This window comes from Sciurus vulgaris (genome assembly GCF_902686455.1).
Source record: "Sciurus vulgaris genome assembly, chromosome: 2".
NCBI lineage: Eukaryota > Metazoa > Chordata > Mammalia > Rodentia > Sciuridae > Sciurus > Sciurus vulgaris.
Genome location: NC_136462.1, coordinates 175,075,025 through 175,096,690, shown reverse-complemented (window position 1 = coordinate 175,096,690; position 21,666 = coordinate 175,075,025). Strand labels below are relative to the sequence as shown.

At 35.8% G+C, this 21,666-nt stretch overlaps 1 protein-coding gene across 2 annotated transcripts in view; it reads left to right on the top strand.

Moving 5' to 3' along the window:
- The window catches only part of ATRN (attractin), a 146,075-nt gene that overhangs the window by 60,423 nt on the left and 63,986 nt on the right, over positions 1-21,666 (top strand). For both annotated transcript variants that reach the window (XM_079129138.1, XM_079129137.1), the window contains exons 7-11: positions 6,986-7,076; positions 7,693-7,936; positions 8,651-8,834; positions 9,785-9,939; positions 13,212-13,296. In XM_079129138.1, coding sequence (XP_078985264.1) covers positions 6,986-7,076; positions 7,693-7,936; positions 8,651-8,834; positions 9,785-9,939; positions 13,212-13,296 — 759 coding nt within the window. The remainder of the gene's footprint in view (positions 1-6,985; positions 7,077-7,692; positions 7,937-8,650; positions 8,835-9,784; positions 9,940-13,211; positions 13,297-21,666) is intronic.

Below are 21,666 nucleotides of genomic sequence, written 5' to 3'. Positions count from 1 at the left end.
GTTCTCTGAGGTCCCTGCTTACTCACTCATCTCAGGACTTAGCTCATAGAAGGTACTCAAATGAGTATTAATCAAATACATGGGGGAGTATTTAAAATTTCGTTCCTTCATAAATGTTTTTCCTGAGCATAGTAATGTTTATGTTTCTTTTATTTGGTGTATTTCATGAGTCATATTTGTCTTTTAGATTGTAACTTTATTTTTCTGCTTGTGCTTAATCAAAACATGTTGTTTACAGCTTCACATATTTCCTATAAATACTAGTATGGTTTCAAATAATGTTTTATTAGCTTTCATGAAGGTAAATATAGTGATTCCTTCTAAAAGGAAATTTTCTGAAACTTCAATTATAAATATTATAGTCATTTATACTTTCAAATAAGTGTATTTCAGAACTTGGTCTTACTCTTTCTTTCTTCCACAAGCTTTTTAATCTAAAATTTTAGGTTTTATTAAAAAGCATTTCCTGTTTTATGTCACTCTGTGGTGCTTTTACAAAATCAGTGGTCTTGACCTCCCGGGATAAGATTTCCAGTTTAAATTTTATACTGAATTTCCTTCCCTTGAGAAAAAAAAAAGGAGAAGAATAATTGAGCAACGTATAGCCAGATAAGGAAAGGACCATCACCTCATTCAGTGAACTTTAAAACAGACTCAGGGTACATTAAGTATAAGTTCTCCTGTACCTCACATCACACTGGGAAGATTCTGATACTTGTCCCCAGTAGCCTCAAATCTAGAAAATAGTAAACTGAGTGGGTATTATTTTTTGTGTGTGTTTATGTGTATGTGTGTGTGTGTGTGTTTTAACTCTTTTAACCAAAACAGGAGACTAGTTGCTAAGGAAGATCAAATGAAAAGTGGGGGGCTGGGGAGATAGCTCAGTTGGTAGAGTGCTTGCCTTGCAAGCACAAGGCCCTGGGTTCGATCCCCAGCACCTCAAAAAAAAAAGTGGGAAAATTAACCACAAGTGAATGACTGCCCAAATATTAGGGCTTCCATTTGAATAGTGAAATGACCTCCACACTGGAATAGGACTTTTGAACAAGCTCTTAAAGGAGAGAAGAGTCTTTTATTCTGAAAGAGTGTACACCCCTTTTTCTGAGGCTGAACATTTCCTCAGACTTCAGAGAAATGGATTGGACATCCTACTTCAGGCTAAAGTAGAATGGCAATCCAATAAATGTGTTAGAAACAGAACTAAGAAACCACCCATACTTTGTCAATAAAATGTCTAGAGAGCTATGTCTAAGAACAAATAAGATGAAAGAAGCAGCATTGTAGCTATTGCAAATATTCTATGATGAAAAAAAGTGAAGAGGAACATAGAATGTAGCATGTAAATTCTGACAAGAACCCATTATGTAAAAAACGTTACTTCAAGATTACTTTCAAATGTTTGTTCTACAGATCACCTTAATTTAGAATTTGAATTCAGAAAAACAAGTCAAAAGATAAGAAAATAAAAACAGACCAAAAGAAGTAGAAATAAATTAGTTTCAGGAAAACCTGGAATAAAATTGAATGACTAACAGATTAATGAGATAATTCCAGTGAATACAGATGAAAACTTTGAGAAAATTGGAGAAAAGCAAAAACATAGGAGAGACAGGAAGTGATCCAATATAAACATAATTGTTGTCACTGAAGAAAAGAGCCTAATAAACAGAATAAATGGATTGAAGTAGCATAAACTTTTTCAGGAAAATTTTCTAGTTTCTCAATGAGTAGATCCGATTTGATCATCTCATTGAATTTCAGGAAAAATTTTTGTTTGGGAAGACTCAGGTCTTTTTGTGCTTTCTGTTGATTCTGGGGTTTTGTTCTGTCTCTACAGAGCCTTTACTTTGATCTTTGGGGTGTTGAGATGCTGTCCTTGGGTGACAAGTACACTGTGGCATGATGGTTATTGGGTTGCCAGCCAATGGAGGGGCTTGTGACGGTGACAGCTGTTCTGTGGAAGATACCTATTTCTGAATTCCTGAAGTTTATCTTTGCTTATCTGCTTGTCTGTGTCTGAGACTAGTTGTTTAATATTCTGTTCTTCTAGGCTTGGCTCCCAGAAGAGTAATTTATTTGGTCCTTAGAATTTATTGTCTTTTATCAATATTGTTCCTGTCTTGTATTTGCCTGTGTTGTGGAGAAAATTGACAGACAGCCTATTGTGTAAGGATCTTTTGGGAGTTCACTTATGTCAGATTGTGGGAACCTGCCAGCACCTGTCAGCTCTTGGACTGACAAGTTGAGGAGGAGCAAAATGCATTAAGGTACAGATTTAGCACCCTCCATCACACTTGAAAGAGATGTGAATTGAAGCATCTAGAGGCTTAATTTTTGCTTCCTTTTAAAACTTTCTTCTCTCTTATACCACTTAATTTGTGTGTTTATATGAAACATCTCCTATAGCCAGAATTCTACAAAAATTTTACAGTGATATTCAATGCATTTTGTAAGAACATTTTCTTGAATGGATTTAAGGAAAGAAAGACCTGATACAGACAGAGAAGAAGAAGAAAGAGGAAGAGAAAATGAGAATGATGAAGAATTCTTCAAACTTCCAGACAGAAAAGCAAATCATATAAAAGGGAGAAAATCAAGATGGTCTCAGATACCTCCACAGCAGTGTTAAACCCAGCCATGTTGAATGGAGCAGCCATCTGCAAATTTCTGAAAGAAAGGAAGGACAGGGCCACAAATTTTATACCCAGCTATTATGCCATTCACCTGTAAGGCTAGCATCCAGATGTTCTTAAACATGAGAGAACGTAGGTAAAGGAGTGTATATGAGTGATGCTTTTACAAAACATCACTTGGTGGTGAAATCCAATCAATTCAGTGTTGAAGAGATGAAGGAGAAGTCATGGTAGAAGGACTGTGAGGAGATTGCCTGAGCTCAAATACAGATTCAGTAGTAAATATTTATGGAATTATAGACTGGAATGTGAATGTTATGAACATGTAGTGTCCAAGTTATGTAACAAAAATAGGGAGAAGGGGCCTGGGTTATGGCTCAGTGGTAGAGCACTTGCCTGGCATGTGTGAGGCACTGGGATCAATTCTCAGTGCCACATATAAATAAATAAAACGAAAGGCTATCGACAACTAAAAAAAAAAAAAAAAAAAAAAAAATGTATATATATATATATATATATATATACACACATATATATTTAAAAAATAGGAAGAAGAAATGGGATTGGAAACATTAATGCTAAGGTTTTCAACTTTCAAACAGGAAGTTAGTAGAGTCTGTCCAAAAGTAAATTTTATATACATTTTAAACTTAGCAAATAACATTAGTTAATAGAATAATTTATTTACTAAAATTAAATAATTAGCTACTTAATGGATAATGATTAAATAACATTAAAGCTTAAATAATTTTTCATGCATTTTCAAAAATGTGGACTGTTCCAAAAATAAATAGCCAATACTAATTTGTCTTATTCACATTTAATAGGTGTCACCAGTTTATTATATTTGTTTCATATCTTGTATAAAATATTTTAGAGAAAAGGAAATGTTTAGTGAAAAAATAATACTAATGCATTTACTACCTGTGTTAGTAGTCAAACATTGTTAATACAATTGAGGACTCTTGTATGCTCTTCTCAAGTCCCAGAGACAGTGTCCTGATTTTGGTTTCAGTTGTTCACCTGCATTTCTTTATACTTTTAAAAAATATATGTATATTTTTAGTTGTAGGTGGACATAATACCTTTATTTTTAATTTATTTTTATGTGGTGCTGAGGATTGAATGCAATACCTTACACATGCTAGGCAAGTGCTCTACTGCTGAGCCCCAGTCCCAGCCCCATTTCTTTAATTTTGAAAATATGTTGAGTTACTACATTTTCTGGTTTTAGTCTTCATAAAAAAACATTTTGGCTGGGCACGATGGCGCATGCCTGTAATCTCAGCTACTCAGGAGGCTGAAGCAGAAGGATTGTAAATTTGAAGCCAGCCTCAGCAACTTTAGTGAGACCCTGTTTTGAAATAATAAGGAGGCCTGGGAACATACTACCAAAAGTAATATACTGATTCAATGCAATCCCCATCAAAATACCAAGACATTCTTTACAGAGCTAGAAAAAACAGTTCTAAAATTCATTTGGGAAGAAAAAAGACCCATAATAGCCAAAACAATTTTAAGGCAAAAAGGCAATGCTGGAGGCATCAGAATACCTGTCTTCAAATTATACTACGGAGGTATAGTAACAAAAACTGTATGGTACTGACATATAAACAGGCATAGACAAACCACACATCTGTCATTCTTTGACTAAAGTGCTAAAAACATACATTGGAGAAAAGACAGCCTTTTTAACAAATGGAACAAATGGTGCTGGGTAAACTGATTTTCCATATGTAGAAGAGTAAAATTAGACTCTTTTCTCGAAAATCAACTCAAAATGGATCAAAGACCTAGGAATTAGACCAGAAACTATGCAACTCCTACAAGAAAACAGGGTCAACACTCCAACATATAGGCACAGGCAATGACTTCTCAGTATCCCTAAAGCTCAGGAAATAATGCCAAGAGTTAATAAATGGGATGGCATCAAATTAAAAAGTTTCTGCACAATAAGAAAAAGTAATTAGGAATGTGATGAGAGCCTACAGAATGGGAGACAATCTTTGCTAGCTACTCTTCTGATAAAGGATTAATATCTAGAATATATTAAAAAACACCAAAAAATCAAATAACCCAATTAATAAATAGGAAAATGAATTAAACAGACATTGCTCAAAAGAAGAAATACAAATGACCAACAAACATATGAAAAAATGTTCAACATTATTAGCAGTTAGAGAAATGCAAATTGAAACTACACTGAGATTTCATTTAACACCGGTTAGAATGGCAACCATCAAAAATACAAATGTGGAGAGAATGTGAAGAAAATCCTGTTGTAGGATTGAATGTTATTACAACCACTAATGGAAATCTGTAGCGATTCCTTAAAAGAGTAGGCATGAAACCACGATGTAACCCATTTATACCACTCCTCGGTATTTTTCTTAAAGAATTAAAGTCATTATACTACAGTGCTACATGCATACCATTTTTATAGCAGCACAGTTCATAATAGCCAAACTATGGAATCAGTCTAGGTGTCCATCAACCGAAGAATAGATAAAGAAAATGTGTGATATATACACAATGGAATTTTACTCAGCCCTAGAGAAGAATAAAATTATGTCATTTGCAGGAAAATAGATGGAACTAGAGACCACATCATGTTATGTGAAATAAGTCAAACTCACAAGGTCAAGGGTTGTATGTTTTCTCTCATAAGCAGAAGATAGAGAGGCAAAAGGAGAAGAAAAGTGGGGACAGATCTCATGAAAATCAAAGAGAGTTCTGTAGAAGAAAGGGACCGAGGGGCGGGGGAGGTGGGGAGGAAGGGAAGAAGTGCTGGGAAGTGATATTGGCCAAATTTTTTTGTTATTTTGTGTGCATGTATGAATATGTAACAACAAATCCCATCAGTATGTACAGTTATAATGTAACAGTTTTTAAAAAGGTAGATTAAAAAAAACCTGGGAATGTAATGCCCCTGGGTTCAATCCCCAGTACCAGGTGAAAAGCTTAAAAAAAAAAAAAAATTTTTTTTTTGTCTTTTAGCTTAACGTTCTTTGAGATTTATGTTGCTATATGTTGCTTGAGTTTATTTTTTAGTCTGTGTAATTATTTGGTTACATAGATATAACTTACTAATCCATTTTAATTGATAGACATCTTTCCTTTTTTGCTATGATGTTATGATAATATTTTTCTTATATTTTCTTTTAAGAATGTTTTTGATGACTTTTTAAAAACTTGGATCCAGGTATACTCTCATGGAAAAGAAATTTTTACTTAAAGTACAAGACCTTTTTTTTCCCTTTGACTTTTTCTGTTAATTCTAGAAAAGTTAAAATTAATACTTTTAGCTGTATATGGTGCCACATGCCTATAATCCCAACTACTGTGGAGACTGAGGCTTGGAGGGTCACAAGTTTGAGACTAGCCTGGGCAACATAGCAAGACCCTGTTTCAAAGTAAAATTTTAAAAGGGTTTGGGGATGTAGTAATAGAAAAACCCTGGGTTTACTCCCCAGTACCAACCCCCACCCCTACACAGTGCCCCCCCTCAAAAATTCTAATACTTTAAAAGTATCATTTAAGGTTTTATTCCTTTATATAAAATTTTTTATTAATTTTTTTTGTTTATATGCTTAGAAAGATATCTGGAATGTTGTTTACTCACTGTTAACAATATTTATTTATAGATGATGAATTGTGGGGGTCATCTTTTAAACTTCCAGCTGTTTTTCTGCATTAACTGTTTTCTTCATAGTGAGCATGTATGATTTATAATAGAGATACAGTGATATTTTTTTCTCAAAAACAAACAAAATACTCAAAATTAAATGTTAAGGTGTTTAATATTGAATTCAGTAATGCAAGGATAAGTATAAATTGTATAGCAAGAATACTAATTTATTTTCATTTGGCATTTTTTGTATTTCAAAGATTTGTATGTAGATTTATAGTATAATTGAAATGCTATAATATATTCAGCCTCCCTTAAAAGTATTACTTTAAAATCAATTAGGTGAAAGAAAAGGAAATTTTTCTAGTAATTTCCTATTATTTATCTGTAGTTTTTAATGATGGAATGAAGCAAAAGTTAAGTCCCTTTAGTATGAGGCAAACTTCAAGTGATTTGACTATAGAGGAGATTTCAGAAGAGGCCTTAGAAGCTTTCAGCAGACTTTTATTTCCTTCTTGCCCCAGTGTTGCGTAGTCCACCTCCCCTTCCTGAGTTCTCAGGTGCCTAGTGGGCCCAGGGGTCAGGAGTATTTGCCATGGTAGCAGGTGCCTCCCTCTGTCCTTGGTAGATTTAATGAGCATCTCAAAACTGGATTGTTTCAAATAAAAGAGTACAAGATGTTGTGTTTTGTCATTTGGATAAAACTCTGATGTTTGTTTTATAGGTATGACCTTGCTTCTAGGGAATGGCTTCCACTAAACCATTCTGTGAACAATGTGGTTGTTAGATATGGTCATTCTTTGGCTTTATATAAGGTAAAAATACCTCCACTCTGTACTAAGCAAGGAACGGGACTCTTCCTCAGTTAATTTATGTATTATGCAGTTGAAGAGCTGTTGAATGTTGTTTTTTAATTGAAGCAGACTTTCTCTTGGGGTTGGGTTATAAGATTGACTAAGTTGTAAGTGGAAATTGAAGTTGCAACTTTCTGAACCCAAGAGGTTTTAATGAATCAAACCATACTGAGGTATTACTGATTATGGTTCCAAGTGGTTAAAACTGTAGATTAAAAAGTATCCATTAGCATTTATGCCCATTCCAGGTTTGGCTAAGAATTGCCAAGCCACTCAATAATAATTTTCATCTCCTTCTTTTTGGAGGTATGTGGTGGGATGAGGCAACTTTATTTTTCCAAGTCATTTTATTCTGTAAAAGATCTCTTGTGAGGAAATCCAAGAAAATGACAGTTTTAGAGATATACAGTATGACTGGTTTATTTTGTTCCTTTCTGCATCTTCTCTTCCTAATTATTCATTGAATGGTCCATTAATAAGTTGAGAATAATGTTGAGGTTTTGAACTGGTCATTTTCTGTTCTCAGATTTGAATTTTTAATGTTTTTTTTTAATCCCGTTTACATTTTTCCCTCTAGGATAAAATTTACATGTATGGAGGAAAAATTGATTCAACAGGCAATGTGACCAATGAGTTGAGAGTGTTTCATATTCATAATGAATCATGGGTATTGTTGACCCCAAAGGCAAAGGAGCAGTATGCAGTGGTTGGGCACTCGGCACACATTGTTACACTGAAAACTGGCCGGGTGGTCATGCTGGTCATCTTTGGTCACTGCCCACTCTATGGATATATAAGCAATGTTCAGGAATATGACTTGGGTAGGTATATTTTTTCCAATGGACATGTTATAAACATCAACTTAAAAACCTCTCCCTTTATTGTTAGGATATGAGAAAAGATTCAAGCTAACCTTGATGCAGTCCTTCATCTTGAAATGCAGATAACATGGATGTATGACCAATAAAATTCAGGTTACTAATGCCCCTTTGTAGTATGTATGTGCTATTGTCAATATGCAAGGAGCCAAAGAAGGCATTGAATACTTGGGTGTTACAAATAAATAAAAGTAGTTCAAAACTACAAATACTATAGAAAAAATCTGGATGGTCCTTTAGTGGTTGGTTTAATGGAGTGTGAATTTCCCTTAATACATAATCTTTCCTTTGGTTAAATTTTATTTTATCTGTTACTGTTCAGTGGGAGTATCAGCCATAATTGACATTTTGAGAAAGAGGCCCATAAAGTACACCTGTGTACTGGTTACTAAAGGTCATAGGGAATTAAATTCTCACTTGATAAATGTAATGAAATCCTTTTCCTGTATAGCCTGTTAGAACATGAAAACATTTAAGAGATTGGAGTTTGGCCTCATGCTTTGTTATAAGTTTTAGGTAAAAAAATTTTTTTTAGGCAAAAAGATATAATTATGTGTATCAGCTCTCTTGAAATCCCTTCCCCATCCTTGAGATATTTTGATGTTGAGTATTAGAGAAGAGGAACCTGCGTGCCTTTGACTGTTTTTCCCTTTCCAGATAAGAACACCTGGAGTATTTTGCACACCCAGGGTGCCCTTGTGCAAGGGGGTTATGGCCACAGCAGTGTTTATGATCACAGGACCAAAGCCCTGTACGTCCACGGTGGTTACAAAGCTTTCAGTGCCAATAAATACCGGCTGGCAGATGACCTCTACAGATATGACGTGGACACCCAGATGTGGTAGGTGCTTTTTCTTGAGCTTTTGCTTTGAAGTGTGAATTCTATAGAGGCACACTTGTTGGGAAACTATATTTGCTATATTTTTTTGTTCTCAGACCTGGTGGATAATTCTGTTCAGCATTGTATATAAAGAAATTAGGAAAAAGCATAGGGAGGGTAATAAATTAGCTGGTATATATTTTGTTGCATTATCCTAAGTTGTAGTATGATGATTAGAAACTGCTTGGTGTTTGGGAGTTGATTTTCAGTTTTCATACGCTGAACACTACTATAATTTTTTTTACCTTCAGAATCCTAACAAATAAAGTACATAGTTGAGTTTGTATGCATTTGTAATTAGACTAGATCTTTTTTTTTTTTTTTTTTTTTGGTGTTGGTGTTTGAGATGGAACTCAATTCACTTCATTGTGAATTGCAGATCATCTGTAAAAAGTATTCTCATTGTAACAAATGTAAAACTAATTTGAGTTATGAAGTAATGTAATTTTAAAGCAATGTTTTCCTTCATTTTGTATTTCCTCACATATTTGAGACCATGCCAATGAAGATGGTTTTACATTCTGTCATAAAAATCATCATTGTTAGTGGCTTTGTAATACTGTTATCTGATTATACTGAGCCTATATATTTGGAAATTTTGATTTCTAGCTTTTGTCTTATTAGTATTGTGCATAGGTGTCTCTCTGTGTTTCATATGATTTCTGCCCAGAAAGTGGAATTATAGCACCATGGGGTATTAACATTTTAAGGATCTTAATATCTTTTGCCAAAATTCTTGTAAGTTTCTAAGGTTTTACATGTTTGTTGAGAGAGCTGCTTACATATAAGGAAAATTCTGCAAGTATTTGCACATGTGGGTTTGAAGCTAATAAAATGGCTATGTTTGCATTAGCAGATAGCTATTCTTTAAAAACTAACCTTATATTTGTTATTTTTAAATAAACTCAAAGGACCATTCTTAAGGACAGCCGGTTTTTCCGTTACTTGCACACAGCTGTGGTAGTGAGTGGAACCATGCTGGTGTTTGGAGGAAATACACACAACGACACATCCATGAGTCATGGTGCCAAATGCTTCTCTTCAGATTTCATGGCTTATGACATTGGTAAGCTTCCCAGAGCCATTTTTCTCTTCAGAAATGTTTTTGTATGTAAGAAGCATTTAAAAAGAAACTGAAAATATCACTAGTTCAAAACTGTCAAGTCACTTGAAAGAGGTCCAAATGGTAGTTTTGTATTTATTTGGCTAAGGTTATATGTTTATTAAAAAGCATTACTTCTACATTTGGTTCTTTTGGAAGTCACTCTTGTTAATTTTTGAAGCTGAGTTGAGATAACTGGTCACTCCTTTGGTTACAAATGCTTTTTACGCAGTGTTATTTTGTAACTGCAAGCACTGGCTTAAGATTAACTTTATTTCTTGTAAAACTGGTTTCACCTGTATTCTTGGTGTGATAATATACTTTACCACCAGAGGGCAGTATTTCCTCGTTCATAAATAATACCAAGTGTTCTGTGTAAGTATCAGATGTTCATTTAAAAAATTTAAAAAATAGTGTTTGGTAAAATACATATAACATAAAACCTACTATCTTTATTTTTAAAAATTATAGTTTTAGGGCTGGATGAGTTGTGGCTCAGTGATAGAACGCTCTCCTAGCACATGTGAAGCACTGTGTTTGATCCTCAGCACCGCATAAAAATAAATAAATATATAAATAAATAATAAAGTTATAAAACTAATTGTATAGTTTGGTGGAATTAAATGTATTCATAATGTTATACATTCAGTACCACCATTCATCTCCATAACTGTCTTCATGTTGTAAATCTGAAACTACCCATTCGGCAACATTTCCATTTTCCCTCTATCCTTTGCAGCCACCATTATTCCGCCTATCTGTGTGCTTTTCATTATTCTAAGTCAACAGTTCACTTTTAACAGATATTAATGTGCTAACTCCTGAACTTGTACATTGGTGATGATAAAATGAGTAAGTTATAGCCCTTAGAGTAAAGGTGAAGGAGACAGAGAAATGAACAAATAATATAGTTCAGGAATTTTTTTTTTTTTTTTGCTGGAAACTATATATGAGAATATATCTGAGTATTCCTAAGTCATGAAAGGCTTTCTTGAGGGAGGGGCTATCCAACCTAGGTCCCAAGGAACACTGGAAATCAGCCATGTTACATTAGTCAGGACTTCCCAGACGGAGGAGGCCCATGTGCAGAGACCAGAAGTGACCATGGCACACATTTAGGGCCTGTGAGCCATTACTTTTGTGTTCATCATACCAAAGGTAGCAGTGACCCCAAAAGAGACTTGAAAAGTAAGCAGCTATCAGTCCAGGGACTTCAGATCTTAAGCCTGTATGTCATGCTGAGGAATGTAAGATTTTTGAAGTATCTTCCAGAGGAAGTGATGGGATTGTATGTATATCTCAGGAATATCTCATTAGTGGTTTTTTGTAGTGAGTATTTGAAAAGAGGCATGTTGGCATTTAGGAGACTTTTGCTGAAGTCATGGTGAAGGTTTGAACCAAGGTGATGGATGTGGCTATGAGGATAAAGAGATAGACATACTTTTATAGCTTCCAGAAACTTGAGGTTTGATGGGATGTGTTTTGAAAGAGGTGAAAGCATCCTTACTCCCAGGTATCTGGCATAGACCATGGTAGATGGTACCTTTTTCTAAGATTGGGAATCAACATGGAGGAGTTCAGTGTGGGAGGAAGATAGTGAAGGAAATGTGGGGACATATCCATTTAGGGATATCTGTGAGAGAAAGCAACTCAGGAGAGCCAGTAGGAAGTTCCAGGAAGTGTGAACTTCTGGAATGAAAAAGAGCCAGATGGCAGATGGATAGAGAAGTCCAAAAGAAAATGAAGATTGTGAATAGTGTCATGGAAGTAGGAGGAAAACAGGCGAAAATTATGATCTCTGAAGGAACAGTTAATGCCTGTAGAATAGTTAAGTAAAATAAGGACCTGATAAGCCCTTCAGATTTAGCAACAGTCCCTTATTACCCTCTAGTCATAGAGGAGTAACCCAGATTATAGGAAGGTGGGAAATAACATGGAGTGAAGTGCCTACTTGGTGAACATTGAATTTTATTTAAAAGCTTTCAGTGAAGGGAAGGAGAAGGGCAAGTCAAGTGCCTCAGAGGGATATAAATCTAGGAGAGGCATGGTGGGGTCGGGGAGGGAGAGATGGGATACCTTGAGCATATTTAAATGCTGTGGTGAAAGCCAAAGATGAGTGTGGAGACTCAAAGGAGAAGGGTTATATGTTGTTGAATCAGGGAACGGACTTTTGGGATGGGAGAAGAGGAAGGGATCTTGCCACACTGGTTTTGGGGAAGGAAGCAGGGTGGGTAGGCAGAAAGCTGGGGCAATTGTAGCCTCCAAACTTCATGTTGAGGAAGATTGGATGGAGGCTGGATAGGAGAAGGCCACGCAGGTTATGGTCAAGGTTGAAGAAGCTCTGCTTGGGCAGTGTCCCAGAGAGTGAGACAGTGAGCATATGGGTAGTGTGGTGCAGGAGCACCTGTTAGTTTTCATTCAGGAGAGAAATTATTAGCATAGGTCAGGACGAAGGAAGCTCAGTAGATCTAGGGGATCTAGGAAAAGACTTAAAATTTTAATTTTCACCTATATTATTCCATTGTAGCTACTAAGTTTAGGCAAATCAGTATAGAGAAGAATGGAACATAATTGTGTAACTCACGTTTTACTTATATCAGCTTTGTAGAATATGAATTTTCTTTAAGTTTAAAAATATACTGGTTTGGGGTGGGGTGTGGTTCAGTGGTAGAACACTTGCCTAGCATGCACAAGGCCCTGTGTTTGATCCCCAGTACTGCAAAAAAAAAAAAAAAAAAAAAAAAGAAAAACATAGTGGTGGGTACAATCAGTAGATAGCAGGGTGAAAGGCCTGGATGTCATGGTTGTTAAATTCTAATGGAATTGCCATATGACCCATCTTTTTATTTTTTATTTTTTCGGTACTGGGGATTGAACCCAGGGGCACTAAACCACTGAGTCACATGCCCAGCACTTTTTATATTTTATTTTGAGTCAAGGTCTTGCTAAGTTTCTTAGGGCTTTGCTATGTTGCTAAGGGTGGCTTTGAACTTGAGATCCTCCTATCTCAGCCTCCTGAGCCACTGGCTTGTGCCACTGTGCCTGGCATGACCCCATCTTTAGTACCCTACTGCTCCACTGCTGCTGGTTTTTACTCAGCAATCACAGCATGACTAATAGAGTTGAGAGGTAGGTTTTACGAGACTGTGTGTGTGTTACAGTTTTCTTCTCGAAGACTTAGTTCCTGTTGATTATGAACAACAGTCCTCTCTGAAACATGTTTTTCTTTCTTCTAGCTTGTGACCGCTGGTCAGTGCTTCCAAGACCTAGTCTCCACCATGATGTCAACAGATTTGGCCATTCTGCGATCTTACATAACAGGTAATTGGAGAAGTGCTTGCTTCTTTTCTCTTGTGCTTGAGATGGAATTGAAATAAAATATGAAGACATGAAAGTGGATTAATACTATTTGCAGTATTCCATCATCCATTAGTTTTTCACAGAGTATGAATTTCCTGATTGATGTTTAAAATATTTGATGTGACTATGGATTGCTTCAAATGCCATGATTATTGATCTGGTGTTGTTAGCAGGGACATGCTGTTTGCTGGCATCCGAATGCATGAGACAACAAAAGCTTCTTGCAGGTTACTATGTTTGGTCTTCTGTGATTCTTTTTGTTACTTAGATTGTATCTGTACAGTAAGGAGAGTTTGGAAAAATGCAGAGAAGGCCCTTTAGGTGAGAGATAAGAATAGAGATGGGGAGGTTGTGAATCTTGATATAAGGCCAGACTCTAGTCCTTGGATGATCTGAATTCTGCACTGTTTTTTTGTGTACTGCTCAAAAATGCCTGAGCCAGCTTTCAGAGCTCTTCATAAATCTGCCCTGGAGACATTCTGTCAAATAAAGGAGATTCAGAGTGGCCACTCTACCTGTTCCTTACAGTGAGCTTTAAAGATGTTTGAGAAGTTAAACAGCCTACTCAGGTCATTAGTTTTTTTCATTGTTTCTGCTACTATTATTACTATTTCTTCTTTTAAAATTCAAAGTCATATTGACCCTGTAGCTATTGAAGTCTAATGCCTGCATTATGTTAGGATTCCTTTGACTTTTAAAATTTCTGTTGTGATAATCAAAGTAATTTAACTTGAATTAGGAAAAATAAGAAAGCAGTAGTTTTGAGATGTGGTGAAGGAAGAGTTGACAAAATTTAGATACTAGGTATTGGTCAAGGTGCCATCTTTTGTAGAGCAATTATTTAATTTTTTTTAGCAATATGTATGGTTTTATGGTGAGAATGTTTGATAGTTTTTATAGACTACAATGGAAGGATTTTGATTACTTTGCTAATCTGAAGTATTATCCTCCATTGTAACCTGATATTTGCTCTCTGAGGAAGTCCCTTAAAACTCTCTAACCTCTTGAAGTTTTCCCATGGAGAGCAGTGGGAGTCCTGGGTATCATCTTGACTGTGGCTGCCTGGCCCTAGCTCTCCTTATCTTGACATTCCTGGAGTTCTCAGGTTGGAATGGAATAGGCATTGGCTAAATGTCAACTGTTAGTACTATGATGGTAACTATTAAACAGATGAATCTTCTATTAAAACCTTCTTGAGGGCTGGGGTTGTGGCTCAGTGTTAAGAGTACTTGCCTAGCATGTATAAGGCACTGGATTTGATTCTCAGCATTGCGCTTAAATAAATGAATAAATAAAGGTCCATCAACATCTAAAAAATATTAAAAAGTAAATAAATAAAATTTTCTTGAGTTTTATACAAACTCAGCAAGTTGACTGTTTACCATAAAATGTAGTTTAACCATGAATCAAAGTTGGAAATGGCTTGCTGGAGTTATAATGACGTTTCTGTTTTTGTGTAATACAATAGTGTATTTGAGCCTGATGTGTGAGTGTGAGTATCCGTCAGGCTTGGCTTGGGCAGGGGATGATGAAGGAGGCCGTCTACTGAAAGGTCATGGTTTCAGTTTAATTTTATGGAATAGTATGCTGAAAGAGAAAGTGATTCACATCATTTCTTTGTGTTATAAGTGAGCAGCAGTGGGTCAGATATGCCTGACTTAGCTGTTCCTCTCAATCGCCTGCTCCAGGGTGTTTTGAAGAACTATCCTTACCTTCCCAGAGCCACTGGGTGACCATAGGAATTAAGCATTGCTGAGAACACTAACTCTTCCTGGGTGGAGGAGGGAGCTTATCTGGTTAAGGAACAAATTGACTAGTTGAATCTAGCCTGCTTCATGTGATACTCAGTGAGCCAGTGGTGGGGTTAGAAATGAAATGTGGTGTTCATTTTGTTGTCATTGTTATTAAAATGTGCAGTTTTCAGATATGGTTACAAGTACTTTTATGCTGCTGTGAAATGTACAAATATCTCTTCAGTGTACTGATTTCATTTCCTTTGGATATATACTCAATAGTGGGATGCTAAACTATATGGTAGTTCTTTTTTAAAATTTTTGAGCACCCTTCATATTCTATAATGGCTATAATAACTTGTATTTCCATCAGCAATATACAAGGGTTCCCATTTTTTTCATATTCTTGCCAAAATTTCTTCTTTTGTTTAAATGACTATTTTAACAGGTGTGGAGTCATATCTTATTGTATTTTAAACTTGGATTTTTCCCTGGTAACTAATGCTTTTTTCATATACCTGTTGTCATTTGTATGTCTACTTTTGAAAAATGTCTATTCAAGTCCTTTGCCCATTTTTAAATCAGAATAATTTTTATTTACTTTTGAGTTGTTTGAATTCCTTATATACTTTAGATATTAACCCCTTATCAGATGTGTTATTTAAATAGAAATATTTTCTCCCATTACATAGGTTGTCTCTTCAATCAATTGGTTGCTTTCCTTCCCTGTGCAGAAGCTTCTTAGTTTGATGTAATGTTACTTACTTATTCTTGTTTTTGTTACCTGTGGTTCTAGTGTCATGTTAAAAAAAAAAGTCATTGTCTAGACCAGTTTCTTGGAGCTTTCACCTTATTTTCTTCTAGTAGTTTTTTTAAGTTGTAGATGGACACAATATCTGTATTTTATTTATGTATTTTTATGTAGTGTTGAGGATCAAACCAAGTGTCTCAACACGTGCTAGGCAAGCACTCTATCCCTGAGCCACAATTCCAGCTCCTCTTCTAGTAGTTTTATGATTAAGTTTTTAAATACATTTTAAAAGACTTAAAGTCTTCTAATACATTTTGAGTTGATATTTGAATAGGTATAATTTCATTCTTCTGCTTTTGGATATCTGATCACTATTTGAATTCCATTATTGTGGTCAGAGAACACATTTTATTTTCCCTTTTGAAAAATACTTATTGGGAGTTTTTTATGACCTAGTATATTAACTGTCTTGGAGAATGTTTTATAGGAGATCACATATGTTACTTTTACTGGGTGGAGTGTTGTGTAGATGTAAGGCCAAGTTGGTTAAATGTTGTTCAAGTGCTGTGTCCTCTCTGATTTGACAAGTTGTCTTATTCATTATTGAGAGTGAAATATCGAAAAGTCTCCAACAGTTATTGTTCCTTTAGTATTTCTTACAAGGCAGGTCTGCTAACAGTCTTTATCTGTTAATATCTTTGGTTCAGCTCCATTTTTGGAGGATAGTCTTGTGAGAGCATTGTTGTTTGACTTCCTGCTTTCTACACTTTCCCTTTGTCACCTTTTGCCTTCTAGTCTCCATTGTTTCTTAACTGTTAGTCTTAAGGTGATTCTCTTGTCTGATGAATTGTTTTACTTTTGTCATCTCAACGCTGTCTCTTTGTTTTGGGCTTTCAGTAATTTATGTTGTGTTGAGGTGTGAGTCTTCCTGTGTTTGTCCTACTTGGAATGAATTGAACTTTATGGATTACGGATTAATCTTTTTCACATTTGGAAATTTTTCAAAAATTATTTCTTTAAATGTGTTTTCTGTTCTTTCTCCTGCTTGTGGAATTCTGTTGTGTATATATTGGTGTGCTTGATAGTGTTTCATATGTCTCTGTGGCTTTGTTAATTTTTCACAGCATTTTATTCCTTTCTTGTCTTCAGAGTATATCATTATTAATCTTTCTTTTTCTTTTATGTGGTACTGGAGATGGAACCCAAGGCTTTGTGCATGCTAGACAGTTGATCTTACCACAAGCTGAACAACCAACCACTGAGCCACATCCCCAGCCCTGTTCTGTATTTTATTTAGAGACATTTTCTCACTGAGTTGCTTAGTGGCTCACTTTTGCTAAGGCTGGCTTTGAACTGTCCATCCTCCTGCTTCAGCCTCCTGATCTGCTGGGATTACAGGTGTGGGCCACCATGCCCGGCTCCATTTATTTTTTATAATTTATGTCTCTTTATTCTCTCTCAGTTGAATTATTGATGTCATGCTTTCATTTAATTTTTTTAGACATAGTTTTTAAGTTCCTTAAATATATAATAGCTACTTTGAAACTTGTCTACCTGCCTCCTGAGACAAACATGGGGAATCCCACACAGGCAGATTTTATTGATTTATGTTTCCTGTGTGGGTCACAGGTTTTAATTTCTTTGCATATTTTGTTAAAAACTAAACATCTTAAACAATATATGGTAAGAAAACTGGATTGTGATTCCTTAACCATCACCACTGTAAACTATTACTATTTATTTGGAATCCTGTGTATTCTGTCCTCTCCCACAGTATGCCACTGCTGATTTCTTGATTAGTATTTTTTTTTTTTTTTCTTGCTTTTAATTTAAAGCCTCTTGCTCTGGAGTTTCCCTAGATCAATGCAACTTAGTGTTCAGCCAACAATTTCTCAATGGTTTTGCTTAAATACTTTTAGCCATTTTAAGGATCAACTATTTGCTGATGGGTCTATATCTGATTTGAGCAATATATTCAAAGTTCTGGAAGTTTGAAAGTTTGCCCTGGCTTTTACTAGATGGCTAGTGCTGCCGTCTTCATTATCTTCTGCAAGTTCTTGAAGCCTTATGCAGACACATAGCCTTCCAGACCACTGGAGGTGTGAAATTTTATTAAAGCACCCTGAAGGAGAACTGGACGTGATTTAAAACCCTTAAAACCTTGATTCTGGCCAGGTACACTGGTGTATGCCTGTAATCCTAGCTACTCTGGAGGCTTAGGCAGAAGAATTGCAAGTTCAAGCCCAACCTGGGCAACATAAACCCTGTCTTGAAAAAATAAAAACCAAAAAATGTCCTTGACCCTGGATGTTAGGAGGACTTTCACTTCTGGCACTTCTCCCACTGAATGATTACCAAAAAGTATAAAGCAAAAACCAGAAAGATAATGAAGAAACACTGGACAGAAACTAAGAGATGAATAAAGTTCAAGGAGGTAGACCAAGCTGCTTCAGCCTGAGATTTCACTCATCCAGCTGTGGCAGCAGAGAGGTGGAACTGAATTTCGAATTGATTTTCAGACTGGAGGACCAGGGACGAGAGGTATTTTTGTACATAATGGATGCTAAATAGATATTTCTGAGTGAATGAGTAAATGGATTGCATGATTTGGGCCTTGTTCTTTTTAGAGATAGATAGTATAAATGATCATATGAAGTTTTTAGACTGAAAACAATATTAAACTGAAGAAATCATATGCAGGAAAGAATAGGCCCATTTGAAATATTAGTCAGTGCTAGAAATATGTGTAATGTCATCCTTGAAATAAAGAGATTTAAACAAAATTCTTTTTAGGAAAAAAGAATCTTTTTAGGAAAAAAGATGTTAAAATTTTTATTGTGAAAATTTGAAAGATATAAAGAAGTAGAGATAACAGTATAATTAAACCCCAGGTGTTCCTTACTCAGCGTTAGCAGTCATTAATCACTGGCCATCACCCTTAGCTGGTCCAGATTACTTGGAAGTAGTTTTCTAGCACAATAGGATTTCACAAGTATTTCAGATTAGAGTTGATTTTTCATTATTCACATCAATTATGTTCTATAAAGTCCTGCACACAATGAATTAGTGAATATTGAATCTCTGCTCCTAGAGGACATGTAGGTTTCTGCAAGCCTTGCGTCACAACCTTTTCCTAAGCCAGTCAGTACATTAATCCTGTTCAATGTGTGTTTCTCTTTAAACACAGCATATTGTTGATTTCTTACCATTGAGCTCATGGCCACCAGCACTTTGACTCACGCCTAAACAAAGGTTTATCTAACACACATATTTCCTCCACAAAGGCACATCACAGCTTAGAACAGGAGTCAGTTCTTGAGCACTGCACTGGGGATCATTGTAAACAATGAAATCACCAGCATAAAGCACAAAAATGCAGGAAGGGGACACTAAGTAAACCATGAAAGGGACACTTGTTACAGGAGAGCTGAGGCAAGAAGTCAGAGCCTTGTCTGACCTGAGCTGGGAACATGATGTTTGTCAACCCAAATGTTCTACCACTCTTCATGTACTTGCCTGCAGGTGACCATGAAGTGCTACATAGTATTGATTTTGAAATTTCAGTGAGTAGGTAAATTCACAAATACAGAATCTGCAAATAATGAGAATTGACTGTCTTTCATTAAAGACTCTTAAAAACATGACTACTGCTGAGAATGGGGGTGCATGCATGGAACCCCAGGGTCTGTGGTGGTTGAGATAGGAAGATTGTAAGTTTGAGTCCAGCCTCAGTGGCTTTAGTAAGGCCCTAAGCAACTGTCTCAAAATAAGTAATAGAAAAGACTTGTGTTGTAGCTCAGTGGTAAAGCATCCCTGAGTTTAATCCCCAGTACCCCTACCCAGAAAAAAAGAAGACAAAAAACCTAACCAAATCAAAACAAAACAAAACCCCATAACCAGTGTATTACAGCACTTAAAAATAAATAATAATTCTTTAACATTATTGGTGTCCATTTCATATTCAAGTTTCTGAATTGTCTTGTAATTTTTTTAAAGTTTAACTTGTTGAAATCAGGGTCCAACTTACATCACTAAATTGAAACTAGTTAAAATATGTTCTTTCTCTTAAAATACAGGCTCCCTGCCCATCATGTTTTTGTTTATTTTCTAGAGACTGTGATGTGTGTCCTGTAGTTTCTTACTGTCCAGATTTTGGCGGTTGCATCCTATGCTTCCAAATACATATTGGTATTCTCCTGACCTTGCTGCAAATTAGTGCAGTCAGAGTCACTTCAGGATTATGATAAGATCACTTCATAAGGTTGATTTTTTTCTCTTTATTTGCCAGTTTTCAAAGTAATAGATTGATTTCTTAGCATTGTCCAGAGATGACAGATAAGGTCAGGGGCATGTGTTATTTTGAGTGTAAGGATTTAAAAATACTTGGTGTGTTCTACCAAGTCCATTATAGTTTTTATTCTTACTAAAATTCAAACATCTCCTGTCTGTAGTCAGGGAGCTCTTCATGGTAGCTCTTGAGTCTTTCTGACACTACTCCAGTCTTTCTCATACATTCATTGTGAACATTTCCTGACCCGGACACACATTGGGTTTTTCTCTAAAAAGTTCTGTTGTGGACTGGCAGGGGAGAGAATTATTATTTTTTAAATACCACAATCTTAACTCCTAGTCCTGTGCACTACTAGTGTGCTGGTCTTTTAAGAAGACTGGTTAAAGAAAACTGTGTATTTCTGTGTTTGAGCTCTTCCTTCTCTCAATAGATAAACTGCCACATACTCTACATACTTTTTTCTGCAAGGCTTCCTCCTCCCCGCATAACAATATATATCGGAGATCACTCCGTAGCAGCATGCAGAAATCTTGCTCACTTTTTACATCTGTGTAGTATTTCATCCTGTTGATATATCATAGTTTATTTAATACATGCCCAATAGATGGACATTTGGACTGTTAGAATCTTTTTCCTGTTATTACTTAATGATGTAGTTACCTCACATGTACTTTTTGTATTTTTGCTATTGTATCCTTGTGATAGACTTCTAGAAATGTGATTTCGGGTTCAGAAGGTTGATGTGTAGTTTTGTTAGAAATTTCCAGATTACCTGTCTGTGGGCTTGTGCTATTTTAAAGCCCAGCAGCAGTAAATGAGTGTGCCTGTTGCCCCACAGGCTCACCTTTCCATGTATTACTCAAGTTGTATGGTCTTTTTCTTTGCCAGTCTGACAGGCGAAGTATGCTGTGTAAGTGTAGCGTTGTTTTTTTTTTTTGTTGTTGTTGTTTTGTTTTGGTACCAGGGATTGAACTGAGGGATGCTTAATCACTGAGATACATCCGCGACTTTTTTTTTTTTTTTTTTTTTTTTTTTTTTGAGAAAGCTTCTTGCCACGTTTTTTAGGGCCTCAACTAAGTTGCTAAGACTGGCCTTGACCTTGTGATCCTCCTACCTCAGCCTCCTCCAGAGTGGCTGGGATCACAGGTGTGCACCACCATGCCTAGCTCATAAGTGCAGTTTTAATTTGCATCTCTCTTTTTTAAAAAAATTTTTTAGTGTAGATGGACACAATCTCTTTATTTATTTATTTATTTTTATGTGGTGCTGAGGATAGAACCCAGTGCCTCATGCATGCTAAGTAAGTGCTCTACCACTGAGCCACAACCCCAGTCCTTTAATCTGCATATCTCTTGACTGAAGTTGAGCATCTTTTCGTGTGCTTAAAGACATTTGTATGGTTAGAGTCCTCTCTGTGTAAAATTGTTTTCCTACTTTGCGTATTTTAAGTCCAATGGAGGTTTTTGGTTTTAGATCACATTCAGGTTATAGAAAAGTTTGCCCATTCGTTCTTCTAGAACTTATGTAATTTCTTCTTTTGGGTGATTCTCTGATAC